This window comes from Neurospora tetraspora, assembly GCF_033439725.1.
Source record: "Neurospora tetraspora strain CBS 560.94 chromosome Unknown B0H65scaffold_7, whole genome shotgun sequence".
Taxonomy (NCBI): domain Eukaryota; kingdom Fungi; phylum Ascomycota; class Sordariomycetes; order Sordariales; family Sordariaceae; genus Neurospora; species Neurospora tetraspora.
The window spans coordinates 2,062,843-2,075,899 of NW_026944389.1; the positions used below are offsets into that span (position 1 = coordinate 2,062,843).

The 13,057-nt window shown below is 52.4% G+C and overlaps 5 protein-coding genes across 5 annotated transcripts; 2 read left to right on the top strand and 3 right to left on the bottom strand.

Moving 5' to 3' along the window:
* The first annotated feature begins 64 nt into the window (after positions 1-64).
* On the top strand, positions 65-887 carry B0H65DRAFT_293170 (Rpp14/Pop5 family-domain-containing protein). Its single transcript, XM_062823039.1, has 2 exons — positions 65-449; positions 525-887. Exons 1-2 carry the CDS (start codon positions 239-241, stop codon positions 875-877), a joined length of 564 nt encoding a protein of 187 aa, XP_062678561.1. The 5' UTR covers positions 65-238; the 3' UTR covers positions 878-887.
* On the bottom strand, positions 888-2,264 carry B0H65DRAFT_293178 (uncharacterized protein). The gene is made up of 3 exons (XM_062823040.1): positions 2,016-2,264; positions 1,617-1,942; positions 888-1,560 (listed from the first exon to the last, which is right to left on the bottom strand). The coding sequence occupies exons 1-3, from the start codon at positions 2,077-2,079 to the stop codon at positions 898-900; spliced, it is 1,053 nt and encodes a 350-aa protein (XP_062678562.1). The 5' UTR covers positions 2,080-2,264; the 3' UTR covers positions 888-897.
* A 225-nt stretch (positions 2,265-2,489) lies between these two features.
* On the top strand, positions 2,490-4,284 carry B0H65DRAFT_475712 (WD40-repeat-containing domain protein). The gene is made up of 4 exons (XM_062827322.1): positions 2,490-2,598; positions 2,675-2,921; positions 3,005-3,087; positions 3,192-4,284. Exons 1-4 carry the CDS (start codon positions 2,589-2,591, stop codon positions 3,911-3,913), a joined length of 1,062 nt encoding a protein of 353 aa, XP_062678563.1. The 5' UTR covers positions 2,490-2,588; the 3' UTR covers positions 3,914-4,284.
* Positions 4,285-4,362: 78 nt separating this feature from the next.
* B0H65DRAFT_500269 (uncharacterized protein) lies at positions 4,363-6,381 on the bottom strand (the record flags this gene model as incomplete). Its single annotated transcript, XM_062827831.1, has 3 exons — positions 4,363-4,978; positions 5,024-6,048; positions 6,123-6,381. 3 exons carry the CDS (start codon positions 6,379-6,381, stop codon positions 4,469-4,471), a joined length of 1,794 nt encoding a protein of 597 aa, XP_062678564.1. The 3' UTR covers positions 4,363-4,468.
* A 641-nt stretch (positions 6,382-7,022) lies between these two features.
* On the bottom strand, positions 7,023-10,237 carry B0H65DRAFT_475716 (uncharacterized protein). Its single transcript, XM_062827323.1, has 7 exons — positions 9,941-10,237; positions 8,621-9,519; positions 8,378-8,558; positions 8,226-8,317; positions 7,895-8,161; positions 7,741-7,833; positions 7,023-7,586 (listed from the first exon to the last, which is right to left on the bottom strand). The coding sequence occupies exons 1-7, from the start codon at positions 9,941-9,943 to the stop codon at positions 7,451-7,453; spliced, it is 1,671 nt and encodes a 556-aa protein (XP_062678565.1). The 5' UTR covers positions 9,944-10,237; the 3' UTR covers positions 7,023-7,450.
* Positions 10,238-13,057: the final 2,820 nt, after the last annotated feature.

Here is a 13,057-nt window from a genome sequence, read left to right on the forward strand (position 1 = left end):
AGCGCTGCAGGCAGTGGATCCTTGAGAGCTTGTTTTGTTGTTGCCGGCGGCAACCGATTCGTAACTTTCAGTCTTTGGAAGTTTGATTCCAATTCGCATTTCACTTCCATCTCACAGCATTCTCACGACCTTTACTTAAGGCTACGACAGCACCAACTCAAATCGATCTTTGGTTGAGTTATATCAACAAGCTTGTTCATTTTCAAAGAACGATACCTATCGGGAAACTTCCACAACCATGGTTCGCCTTAAAGATCGCTATCTGTTGGTCAACATTGTCTACACAGATCTCCCCACTGGACAAAAGGGCCCCGTACCCGATCTGTTACTTTATAACCAACCCACCATCGGGGAACTCAGGCCCCAAACCATCCTGAAGGGCATTCGCAGTCAGGTGAATGCGTTATTTGGTGATTGCGGGTCAGGCTCAGTCGAGCGCAGCCTACAAGGTAAACAAACACAACACCAGCACATACTGACTTACACTTGATGAAAGTGGCCACTAGGCTAACTTGGTTCAATAGTCAAGTACCTTTCTACTGCGACCTCAACCTTCATTCTGCGTATCTCACGAGCCCATTACAGGCTTGTTTGGGCCGCCTTGACTTTTATGGACCGCCTCCCAGTCAAGGACGGCAGACCGTGCGTCTTCCGCGTCGTCAGAGTTAGCGGCACCATCCGCAAAGTCGAAGAAGAAGCCATCCGCCGTGCCAAGCTTCTTGTCCTTGCCGCAAAGGACGAGATGGCTGGCAAGGCATCATCAGACGCCCTCAATGCTCTCTTCCGCGGCGACAAAGATTCAGTTCGCAATCTGGCCTTGGTCAATGATGACCATGATGACGCAGAGATGGATGAGGGTGAGGTCTCTGATGGATGAATAGCCATGCTATTCAATCATCATGTCTTCTGCTTACGCGTTACCCGAATACCCGAGCCACTGGTGAACTGTGGCGCCACACCAGGTACCGAGCCGCCACCGAGACCTGCTTCTTCAGCGGCACGGGCCTGCTCTGCCCGAAGTTTCTCCTGTTCTTCCTCCTCCTTCCGCTCCATCTCGTCATACTCTTCTTTGTTATCGATCCACCTCTCCTGGATATCTAGGGCATCGGGCAATGACGACTCGTTGCGCATGGCTACCTGCCAGACGGTATCGTTCGTGCCCTCAGCGCCGCCAAACACGTACCCACTTGCTCGATCAATCACCCGCAACAGATGCATCATACTCTTCTTGTTCTCGACTGCCAGCACCTCGAAGCTGACGAGGCCGAACTGTTCGACCATATTCGCAACGGCCTCGTTAAGCTTGGTGAACTTGCCTTTCTTGAGGGCAGGCGACTCCGCGTCGAGTGACGGCATGAGGTACCGTAGGTCTTGTACTTCGGTATAGTATTCGAGATTGAATGGAAGAGGGTCGTACGACGAGATTTTGTCTATCTTGGTCAGGACGTTGATGTGGGGAAGGTCCATCTGCAACATGGCGCGCAAGGAGAGGAGGACGTTGGAGATGAAGAGCGATGGTTGTGTGAGGCAGAAGCAATCGGAAAGGTGGACAACGACCAGCTACAAGCCAGTTAGCGAAAGGACTGCGATTCGGAGGGAGGAGGACACTGGCGCACCCTGTAGCCCAGCTTTTGTAACCGGTAAAAGATGTTGCGCAACGAGTTGTGGTGGGTGTAAAGCTCGACCTGACCGGGGCAGTCGAAAAGCACATAGTCTTCTCCAAGCTCTTTGAGGCCGTTCTCGAGCCATTCCATATTGTTTTCCAGCTCTTCAAGCGCATAAAGAATACCGCCATTGGGACCTAACTTATCGTCCGCCATGATCTCCTCTAACGTGACAAGGTCGCGAATGTCGAGCGCGCATGGGTAGTTGGTGTGGTCGTTCGCAGGGTCGAGGTTGACAACCGAACATTGTCGCCCGATGGCGCCCATAAACTGTTGCACTTGCAGTTGAGAGTTTATGTTAGCACCCGTGGAAGTACTGCCATGGAGAAGGAAACCGGGGCGCAAACTTACTGCCATCGCAGTATGTGCTCTTTCCTGCACCGGGACTGCCGAGTACTAATTGTCCAAACGGCATTGTTACTTGCTGCTCCGAGGTGGTGAGACTATATCGCGTGACGCTCTTGTTGGTTCTCGTGGGTATGAAAGGCGCAAACTTTGGATGTCCGAGGAAGAAGCTGTTCGAGAGACGGGAATGCTTTCAGCAATGGAACCCCACCCCCAAATTGTCGGGCTGGGTCTTGAGATGACGGAACGGCGCCCACCCCTCCACCAAATTCTAGAATGCCTTGTGGATCTGCGGCAAGATGGACAGGGGTCTGGTGCTTAACCCGGCATCTGCAACCCACTCCACCCGTCAACTTCCAATCAGGTTTCCGACCCAGCTCGGGAAGGGACCATGAATCAGGCGGTGACTCGTGGCAGAACTTTGTTTACTTGGGCAAGGTCGACGTCGCTGGAGTCGCACTCCCGGTCAAGCTCCCCTCTGCCAATTCCCCATTTCGTCGTCCCGATTGCCAACAGCTTCGAAGTTGCGTCAACACCACGTCGGGTTCAATTCAAACACCACACACCATATCCATCACAATGGCTCCTTGTAAGCTTAGAATATCTCTTTAGAACCCACTACCATTTATGTCCTCCGTGGCTAACATCACGTCCGTCGATTCTAGCAACACAATTCGAAGTTTCGCAGCCACCCAGTGACGTTATCTCAGCCGTGGTCTTCGCCCCCGATAACACCAACCGCCTTCTCGTCTCTTCATGGGATAGGAACGTCTACCTTTACGAGATCGCCGAAGGCACCGAAGATGCCACCCTAGTTAACAAGTTCGAGCACCGTGCTCCCATCCTTGATGTCTGCTTTGGCGCGAACGGAAACGAGGCCTACACGGCGGGTCTGGACTGCTCAGTCAAGAGGTTCGTTGCACACACAGCTTACTCAACCAAGGGCATCCATCATTCTGCTGCAGAGTTCCGTGGATGCTAATTCGAATCAACAGAATCGACCTATCCACAGGAGAGCAGACCGTCCTGAGCACACATGAGAAACCCGTCCGATGCGTCGTCTACAGCCCCCAGCACTGTAAGTCCGATCCATCATAGTCCAACCATAAGCCCAAGGAATACACTCGATAAAATTCTGAGACTCGCGCGTTCCTCGACTAACCCTGCATTCTCTTCTTACAGCCATGCTCATCTCCGCCTCCTGGGACCACACTCTCCATGTCCACAACACCTCCGCGCCGAACTCGACCCCAATCACCATCTCGCTCCCGGGCAAACCGCACGCCCTGGCTGCCAGCCCCTCCAAAGTCGTCGTAGCCATGACCGCGCGACTAGTACACATCTACGACCTTCCCACGCTCGCCTCGGCGCTCGCGTCGCCCGACCCCGCCTCCGTGACCATCGCCCCCTGGCAACAGCGCGAGTCCTCGCTCAAGTTCCTCACGCGCGCCGTGGCCTGCATGCCCAACGACGCCGGCTACGCCACCAGCTCGATCGAGGGCCGCGTGGCGGTCGAGTGGTTCGAGGACACGGCCGAGTCGCAGGCGCGCAAGTACGCCTTCAAGTGCCACCGGCAGACGGCGCCCGAGGAGGAGGGCGGCGGTGACGTGGTCTACCCCGTCAACGCACTGACGTTCCACCCCGTGTACGGCACGTTCGCTTCGGGCGGCGGCGACGGCACCGTGGCGCTGTGGGACGCCGAGGCCAAGCGCAGGATGAGACAGTATCAGAAGTTCCCCGACAGCGTCGCGGCGCTGGCGTTCTCGAATAACGGCAAGTATCTTGCCATTGTCGTGTGCCGCGGGTTTGAGACGGATATGGAGGATTTCAACAGCGCGGGGAGGACGAAGGTGTTTATCAGGGAGTTGGGTGAGACGGAGGCCAAGGGCAAGGGACCCAAGTGATTAAGTTCACTTGTCTTTCTGCTTCCTGTCCTTTCTCTCTTCGCTTGCTGTCTCGTGTGACATCTTTTCGGGTATAATCTAGGTGCAATCGGCGTTTTATATGATATGGGACAAAGGGCGGGCGGGGGTCATTATGTGGCATTGCTATTTGCGGAAACGTCGTCGAAAAAAAGTTAGATCGACATTGCGAGTTTTGGTAATTGACCGGGTCATGCATGATCAAGACAAATCAGATGAATAGAAATACGGATGATCAAAGACCTGAAATGGTTGTATGGTAGTTAACTGACTAGAGAGTCACTTTAAAAGTCAGGGTGCCGTTGGTACAGATAACCTGTCGGTGCATGAAGAAATAAGGTCGAAATCCCACCTCAACTCATGCGCACTGGTATGTCAACACAATTCCTACCTGATACATGTCTTTGACCTCGCCCTTAGAACTTCCTGACAAACAACCACATCCCAAACCTAACATTATCACCATTCACCGAAATCAAACAGTATCCTCAATACAGCTACAAAGGCCTCACTCCTTCCTTATCCCCTATTATCTTACTAAACCGCAGAATTCGACCTCCTAAGCCCCGAAGTCCCGGGCCCGCGAGAAGTCGAAGGAACCGAAGGCACCGCTGATTTGGCTCTCGAATTCAAAGGCCTTGGAGGAGTGGGAGTGTGAATGTCAGTCTCCGAGACGTACGTCTCCCAGCCTGACCCTGGGGAAGTCTCTTCACTCGGCGGCGCATCTTGAATTTTCTCATGATCTTGATCTTGATCTTCATGGCTCCCCTGACTCTGATGATGGTGTGACTCCCCGGGACTGTCATCATGGGAGGTAAGTTTGGGGGGCTCTGTTGTTGTATGAATCGAATGCTTCTCGAGTCCACGTTGAGACGGCTCGAAACTGGACTTGGACTTAACACTGTCGCTGGCGCTGGCGCTCTCTTTGATGGTGACTGGCCTTGGATGGGATTCTCCTGTTTGGACATGGTTGGCCGGTTGTGCTTGCTCTTCTACAAGCTTTTTGACAGTCCTTTCAGAAGGGTTTTCAAGAGGCTGTTCGAGAAGCTCTTTGGGAGACTTCTCGGCAGGCTGATCGAGAGCTTCTTCCACAACAGGTCCTTTGACAGGCTCTGTGACAGGCTGTTCAACAGCTTCTTCGCTAAGCACTTCAACTGTATCTTCTTGATGGTCTCCAGGAGTAGCCTTTTGCTGTTGGCATTCCTCTTGATGATTGAAAGCAGAGTGTGCGACCACCTCCTTTCTAGCCGGAGACTCACCCAGCTCAACGGATGGCTCTCGAGCAATAGGCTCTTCGAAGTCGATGTTGCCTTCCTCGTTGTCGTCTTGATATGGAGGCATATCAACTTCTTTCAATCCACTTTCTCCTTCGTTCTGTGTCTGTTTTTGTTGTTGGGAGAGCGCAACAGCAGCGGCGTGTGGTCGTCTCTCTGCCAACTTTGCGTATTCTCCCAGGATAGCACTTGTCAGAATAATCTTTGGAGTCGATGCGGTTGTAGGCGGCAGCATTTCTTTGTCCTCCAAGGGGTTGTCCTTCTTCTTCAACAGTTTGTGTCTCTTCCTCTGACGTTCGACTCGCTTGGGGTCAGGGAGAAATGAGTTGTCGTAGACTCTCTTCTTCGTCACCTTCTTATTCTGATTTGCGGTGGGATCTTTCTTGGGAGACCTTGTGAAACTGTACTGTGTCAAATCCAAAGCACCCACTTTTGATTCAACTTGTGGTGCTTTCCTCTTGGCCGTCGGACGCAAGCCCAACTGAACCAGCCCATTTGGTTTTGCTTCGTCTTTGGAGAACCCGTCGCCGAGTTTGTACTTGGCGGACAAAGTTGATGTGTTGCTGTCTTCAGCTTTGGGCTTCAGTCTCTTGAACCCGCGCGGCGGTAGCTTGTCAAAGAGCAAGAATGGGCGGCGTCTCAGGCGATTCGACTGATCTGTGACAGTCTTGGAGATATACTTGGTGCTACTGCTGGACTTCACCGATGAAGGAGGAGTAGACTTGGATTCTTCAGGGGTTGTTCGTTCGTTTTCGTCTTCGTCGGTGCTATACTCCAAGCTGGCAACCTCTTCCGTCGCATAGTCGTCCGGGCTTTGGGAAGTATCCGAGGCATATTGTGGCTCTGGTACTCGTGCATTCTATGGTTAGTTTTTGGATCTTCGCCAGGTTATGGCCGCCATATGTAGGAAAACGTACCAAATTCAAGCTCATGCGCATCCTCGAAGTCGTACTCAGCTTGGTAAGCAATAGTCTCTTCTTCAGGGATTGAACCATTGTCCTGGCGGTTTTTGTCCTGGGGCTCGGGTTCACGTTGATGCTTCCTAGCAAGGCTCGCCGGTAAGTCTCTGGTCCTTAACAACGGAAGCACGCTGGCCGAGGCAGTCCTCGCTTTGTGGGAATATGTACGCAAAGGGCGAGGTCTAGCATAATCTTCAAAGGGAACCTGGGGCTCCATCTGTTGTATATAGTTCCAGCAGATGAGTTTGTCTGGTTCGTCAAATCACAAGTAATGTTCAACTACGAGAAAAACCCGGTCGGCAAAGAATCCATGCCAACGATTTTGCTTCCCATTGCAATTTGTGGGAGCTCCGTCCGGGCTCGGGTCAGGCAGTTTACTGTTGAAAACATGGGAAGGTACGTTGGGTGGTTTGAAGCAATCGCGGAAAGAACGATCCTGCAGTTAAGAGCATAGACCGGCCGACCATTTCCCGCAACCAGGTGCTCCAGGCACCATTGAGATTTAGTCAACAATTCACTGGAAGAAGAAAAAAAGACATACATCTTTACACGTGGGTTGGTGACGCCAGAAAATCAGTTCGTAGCGAGTTTCCCAACGCGGGCAGATGGTATTTATCCTAAAATCGTGATATCGTAAAAAAAAAGTGATCAAGTCCATAGACACACTCTTGTCTTTGTGCCTGGGGTTACCATATGAAGACCAGATTACTGAATATTAATGTTGCAGCTTGGTTCTCGACTGTATGCCCCCAATTTTGCTGCCCTGAACATCATCGTTTTCATATTGGGCATCATGAAAAACTTGACAGGATGGCATGCACTGGTTAGTTTTCACAAAGTAGTGGTCCATCTTCCTCATTTCAGTTTGCAACAATGACGATTTTGCATTGGATTGATACTGTCTGCTTGGCTTCCCTTATTAGAAGTACAAAGTCCCAGAGAACTGAATATCAATAACCGTACAAGAAAACCTGGTTATTTCTAGTAATCCTCCAACCTCCCAGTTATTATTACCACGTGCCAGAGCTGTAAAGATTCCCCATCCCATGAAAAAGTTTCGGTTAGTAATTGAGCATCCGCCATATGCTTTGGCATAGCCAGTTGATGCAACATCTTCCGTATCGATCATGTGCTCAGACCTATCGTCAGAAGCAACTTAATGATGGCCACAGATTAGCGATGCCGAGCTGTTGAGCCCTCCAAAAAAACATCAGCCGTATCGTATACTCAAACAAAGGAAAGCCATATCAAAGACAGGAATATCGAGGCAAAGCCCTCGTAGCCAACTACGGCTTCTCCTTCTTGATGGTGGGCGATGACTGGGTGCTGCCGTTCGCAACCGTACCAGACTCGACGATCGTGACGCCCTCGTCCGCTGATCCGTCATCCGAAGTGGACGCGCCGGTGGTCAGGTTACCCGGCCTGCAGAGAAGACGGTTAGTTGTCACGGCGACCTGAAGTCATCTTCCAGCTTCCAAAAACACGAATGCCGGGGTTCTCGCTTGAGAGTGACGCCTGAGCTCCCAGGGAGATAGTGCAGGAGGATGCTTTCGGGGTGCTGCTGGTGGAGCTGTACCTGACCGCATGGCTTCCACCCTGAGACATGGTAGAATCCATTCCACTGTCGCTGTTGACGTTGATGCGGATACGGGCGCCGGAAGCAAATGAACTGTGCCCAGAGTTAGTCAGATTTGGCTCTCGTTAGACGTTCAGGGTGAAGGGTGACTCACGTATCAGATGAGTGGCCGGCGCTAATGCGACGGTTCCACGGGGCCTGGTGGGTGTAGATGCTGGGATGAATGCCGACATCCGCAGTTCCGTAGGCGCCAATGTTGTACTCGTTGGTGCGGAACTGGCGGCGCTCAGCCGTGATGCGCTTGAGTTCCTTCTGCGCCGGAGTGTCGGCGTAGCGAACCTGCATCAGCATACCCTCCTCTCCAATCGGGGCGCCGTGGAATTTCTTGATGACATCCTCGCATTCATCACGGGTCTCGAAACTGCATTGCATGTTAGAAGCGACTCTGGTGTCACAGGATAGCTTCAATCGATGATGAAACTTACCGAGCAAAACCGACACCGCGGCTGTTACCCATGCTATCTCTGAGAATCTTGCTGGAGACAATGTGATAGCCAACAAAGATAGCATTCAGCTCCTGAAACAATGTTAGATTCTGTATGAACGGACAACGAGACAACACAAAGGAGTTACTCACCGCCTCAGTCAGACGCTTGGGCAAGTTGGACAGATAAAGGTTGGTGGAGCTCTCATCTCCCTCTGCCTTGAGACGGGCGTTAAAGCTCTCGCGAGCAAAGCCAACCTCATAGCCCAGGTGGTAGAAGCCACGGATGCACTTCTCCGAATCACGAACGTTGGCAAACTTGGCGAAGCCGAAGCTAGAGGTTTGGTCAGTACATGGATGGAAGACTGAACGGTCAGACAATGGGACACAACATACCCTTTGCAAGCTCCAGTAGACGTGTCGATGATCGCCTTGCTCTGCTCAACCTTGCCGAAGCGGGAAGCATAACGAAGCAGCAACTCATCGTCAGTGGTGGGATGAAGGCCACGGATGTAGACGTTGCGATTGCCCTGGATGCGGTTCTCCAAGCACTGCTCGATGGACTTGGTGTGAGTGGGCGGGGTGAACACAGCAGGAACCGCGTCAGGGATGAGAGGGCTCTCCTTGAGCAGGGCCAGCAGCTCCTCGTCGACAACAGGAGCGGATTTGGCAACGCCGCCAGATGCAATAACCTGCTCCGGGGAGGGAGTGTTGAAGCTGGAGCGGATCACAGCAACCCGACCATTACCACCACGGTCCGAGAAAGTGCCAAAGAAAGGGGTAGCAGGGGTGGACTCGTTGGTGGAGTACGAGCCCCTACGGTTCTCGAGCCCAGGAGCCTCGCTGCTGCGCTCACCGTACGAGGCGACACGGCCAGGCGTGTAAGGCACAGAATGGTAAGGAATAGGCAGGGGAGCATATCCAGCCTGAACAGGATACTGTCCGGCAACGCCGATCTGATAGGCCGCCTCGGGGGGCACGCCGACGTGCATGGGGACAGGGTACTGGTAGGCAACTTGCTGATCCTGCATGTAGTACTGGTGACCAGCCTGGCTCTGAGGGACGGTCGGGTTGCCGGGACCAGACGGCAGAGCGAGGCTGCTGAATTGGTTCATCACAGCGTTCATGTTGTCAGGGCCATGGTTGGCCTGATGACCATGAGGGGCAGCGCCGTCATGCTGGGCAGCATTGCCAGCTTGAGTGGTGAGGTAGGCTTGATAGCCTCCCTGGCGGTTGTTGCCGTCCGACATGATAGCGGTATTGGTGCGATAATGGGACATCTTTGAGAGTACAGCCTGGGTATGCCACAGTTAGCTCCATGCCCTAAGTTCCACTCAGTCACGCCAAAGAAGTAGAAACGGCGAGTGTAGAAGGTGAGCGCAGAGAAGGCCAACCCCGCATTGGTCGCGCGACCGCAAGCCCTTAGGATATGAGCTGGACACTCGCCGATTATCCATCCTGAGGGCAGCGATGACTTTAAACCAAGTGATGAATGTGCTTGACAGGTGGGAAGGATGCTCAGGAGACAGGTGACCATTGCTTCGGCGCACTCTCGCTGAGCAAAACATGACCAGAGGAAGCGAGTAAGGTGACGCGCTTGAATCCCTTGGACATCCCGAGAGAACAAATGAGGGCAATTGGACGGGTGAAGGTGACTCAAAGGGCGCGACGTGATGGAGGAACAGAGTGAGGGATGGAGGGGAAGTTATCACGAACCATTGTGTCTTGATTGACTGCTTGCCGACGCGTCGCTGAGGATGAGATGTGATAGTGTGGATGCTTTAGAATATGAAAAGAAGAGGTGCTTGATACTCAATGGAGCTCAATGCATATCTGTGAAGATGATAGAGAACCAATTCAAGTGATATTTGGTGGTAACCCGTGAGATTTTTGATTTTTGTGATCAAGTGGGGGTTTGTGTGTGGGAGGAGGAAAAGGGGAGGAGGAGAAGAGGGCAAAGGTTCAGTTAAAAGGGACGGAGGGGGACCGAGACTTCGGCAGAAGACCGGAGTGATTGGCCGGGAAACGCAGGCAAACACCTTCCATCCTGAGGCCACAATGAACCCGCAGGCAGAGCATGCTGACGTCGAACGTCGACTTACCTCCAAAACGAGATGTGGTTCTTGTAACAAACGGCTGATTGGTTCGGGCTTGGAGAGATGCTTTGGTGACAAGAAAGCGGCGGCCGGCAACGATGGAGGATGTAAGTACCAAAGACTCGGATGCAAGCGAGCGCAGGGGGATTAAGAAGATGAACCGAGCTATCAAGCAAGATGAATTGAAGAGACTGTGGTGGTCGCTGGGATGGATTGTGTGTTGATGCTGTAATGATCGGAGGAAGAGTCTACCAAGAGTTGAGAGACAGGAGAGTCGAGTCGGACTGGATGGCGGAGGGAGGGAGGTCTTTTAAGTCCCGTCGATCGTCGTCTGGTATCTAAGATGGAGTGAAGGATCAGTGTCGTTGAGGTTGCTTCCTCACGATGTAAACAATGTCGAGGGCAGCCACGATGTAGACTGGCCAAGGAAGGAGGCGATGTTCCCCTGAAGCCTGCACCAAGACCCACGATACCAGCCAGGAGAGCTGAGGATGAGGATAATGATAAACAAGGAAGAACTCTCGTATGCTAAGTTCCAGCTTGCCGCATGAAAAGGAATATTGAACGGAGGAGAAGCAGGAGGAGAAGAAGGAGAAGAAGGAGATGTCGGACCATGCTAGTACTCGAGATTGCACTCGCAGCAGGAACTCGGATCATCGACAGGACAGAGAACTACTCGGACTGTCGATGCTGAAATTGGAGCTCAAAAGAGGAAGGAGAGACCTCCATGTTCATACTACAGATAAGGCCAAGCAATCCTGAATCCGACATTATGTTCCATAAGTTGACAGGAAGGGAGCAGAACAATTTGATTCTTTGCAAAAATTGGGGAAGACGTGACTGAGCCAAATGCACTTTACTGGTGCCGTGGGCTGGATGGAAAGGCAGTGACGCTGGTGGCATCCACTTTGGAGGCTAGGGGAGTAATGACACAGCTTCAACTTGAAGCAATCGCTATGTGAAGGTTGTTGCTCGTGATGCAGGTGTGGATCTTGGCTTGGTGTTTCCTCCTTGCTCTTGCCGTCCATGTGACAGAGTCCGCCTTCTGGCCAATTAGGTGGTCGGGGATTCGAGATGCCAGGAGCCCCAGATACGCAATCGATTTGTAGGGAAAGAGCCGCAGTGTGTAATGTAAAATATCTACCAAGTGAATGCAGTAAGAACAGACTGAAGGCAGTGCCACCCATTCCACTTGGATTTCAGGTACGGTCTGCCAGCACTTGCTGGAGTAAGTGCACTTTAACAGTCTACCTCTACAATTGACAGCCGAACTCGGAGTGTCTCCAGGATTCCTTCTCGTCGCGGATCGGATTCGTGATTCCAGGCAACCAGACATGGAAGGAGGCCGGGCAAGGCTGGCACTCGGTCCCGGGTGATCCACCTTCACCAATTGCACCCAGGGGCATTGAACCTTCTCGTCCACGGGTAGAGTTCCTGCACAACTGTTAGTGACGATTTTCTTTGACAGCGGGAGGAGGATGAGTTCAATGAGACAAGGAAGCGCAACACAACTCCCAAGATGATAGGACGATTGCAGCTGACACGATACAATTAAACAGATCGCCTTCTTCCTACCTAGTCAATTGACCAAACGGTTTCTTTCCGGTTGTATTGTCCGACAACGCGTCCCTGTTCGACCAGCGAAGGAACGAGCCCGACCGACGCATATCGCAACAACCCTACACGCGTTAGCTTCCCTTCCCAACAGTCAACACAGCTTCCGACATCACTCACCTGCGACCGGTCACTGCCGAAGTATCGTCCGCCGACATCACCCAAGATTTCAAGCTCGACAACCGGTACCAGCCACAAGGGAGAGGACTGATCGTGACTGTCCCCAGACTTCATCGACAGCAACTCGGAAGGACGTGTAGGAGAGGATGGACATAAGGAAATGCCTTCCGCTATTCATACGACTTGCCGACTGCAGAAGTCTTCGTCAACGGAGGTGACCCTGTCGTTCTCTTTCCTCTTGATGGACAGTGTCGTACGCTTCCATTGTACTGCCCCCTTCTTGGCTTCCACCACGGAGCTCGACTGCAAGACATGCGCTTCCTTCCACGCCGTGTCGTTATCATGGTAATGGTTGTGGGCAACAAAAGAGCTTGTGGACAATACCTTCCGTTTTGCTTGTCCTGGTGGCTTTGTTTGGCGACATGCTATGAGAAAGCCCAGAAGTCTGAGGTAAGTATTCATGTGTCGTTCTTCGAGTTCATCGTGGGCAAACAGATTCTTTGTGGCTCCTTGAAGTCTTGAACCCAACTTGAATATTAAACCCTGGAGATCCGGGTGGGATGGGCCAGGAGGACAGTCGATGGCAAAGAGAAAGGTGTCGTCGCCTTTGACCACGATAAGCTTACCTGCATCTTTCTCAAGGGTTGTCTACTTGAAGATTCACCTACCCACTTGGGCCACTTGACGGTGATCACTTGACGCATCCTCCATGGAAGATCATGACAAAGACCGACTGACTGACTCTTACTGGAATCAGAGTAGCAAGTACCGACGGCTTATTACTCTGCCACTGATAAAAGTACGTGTATAAATGTGTTTCTAGTCGACGAGAACTACTCGCGCAGAACATGAAAGCAAGAGCCGACGTTCAAACAGCGCCTGGACCCAGGCACACCCCCCAGTCGAGGCTCAACCAAGCCAACCCATGAACCTCCGATCCTCCAAAGCCCCTGTACCTTGTCGCTCACCCTAGGCGATGCGGAGATCCCCACAGCCAGATCCG

Excerpts from the sequence above, each read along its gene's own strand:
- B0H65DRAFT_293170 (XM_062823039.1), top strand. The coding sequence starts at position 239 with ATGGTTCGCCTTAAAGATCGCTATCTGTTGGTCAACATTGTCTACACA. Across the intron at positions 450-524 it reads AGTCGAGCGCAGCCTACAAG|TCAAGTACCTTTCTACTGCG; the intron begins GTAAACAAACAC and ends TTGGTTCAATAG.
- B0H65DRAFT_293178 (XM_062823040.1), bottom strand. The coding sequence starts at position 2,079 with ATGCCGTTTGGACAATTAGTACTCGGCAGTCCCGGTGCAGGAAAGAGC. Across the intron at positions 1,943-2,015 it reads GAGCACATACTGCGATGGCA|TGCAACAGTTTATGGGCGCC; the intron begins GTAAGTTTGCGC and ends CTCAACTGCAAG. Across the intron at positions 1,561-1,616 it reads TACAAAAGCTGGGCTACAGG|CTGGTCGTTGTCCACCTTTC; the intron begins GTGCGCCAGTGT and ends ACTGGCTTGTAG.
- B0H65DRAFT_475712 (XM_062827322.1), top strand. Across the intron at positions 2,922-3,004 it reads CTGGACTGCTCAGTCAAGAG|AATCGACCTATCCACAGGAG; the intron begins GTTCGTTGCACA and ends TCGAATCAACAG. Across the intron at positions 3,088-3,191 it reads CGTCTACAGCCCCCAGCACT|CCATGCTCATCTCCGCCTCC; the intron begins GTAAGTCCGATC and ends CTCTTCTTACAG.
- B0H65DRAFT_475716 (XM_062827323.1), bottom strand. Across the intron at positions 8,559-8,620 it reads TCTACTGGAGCTTGCAAAGG|CTTCGGCTTCGCCAAGTTTG; the intron begins GTATGTTGTGTC and ends CCAAACCTCTAG. Across the intron at positions 7,587-7,740 it reads GGTGGAAGCCATGCGGTCAG|GCCGGGTAACCTGACCACCG; the intron begins GTACAGCTCCAC and ends TCTTCTCTGCAG.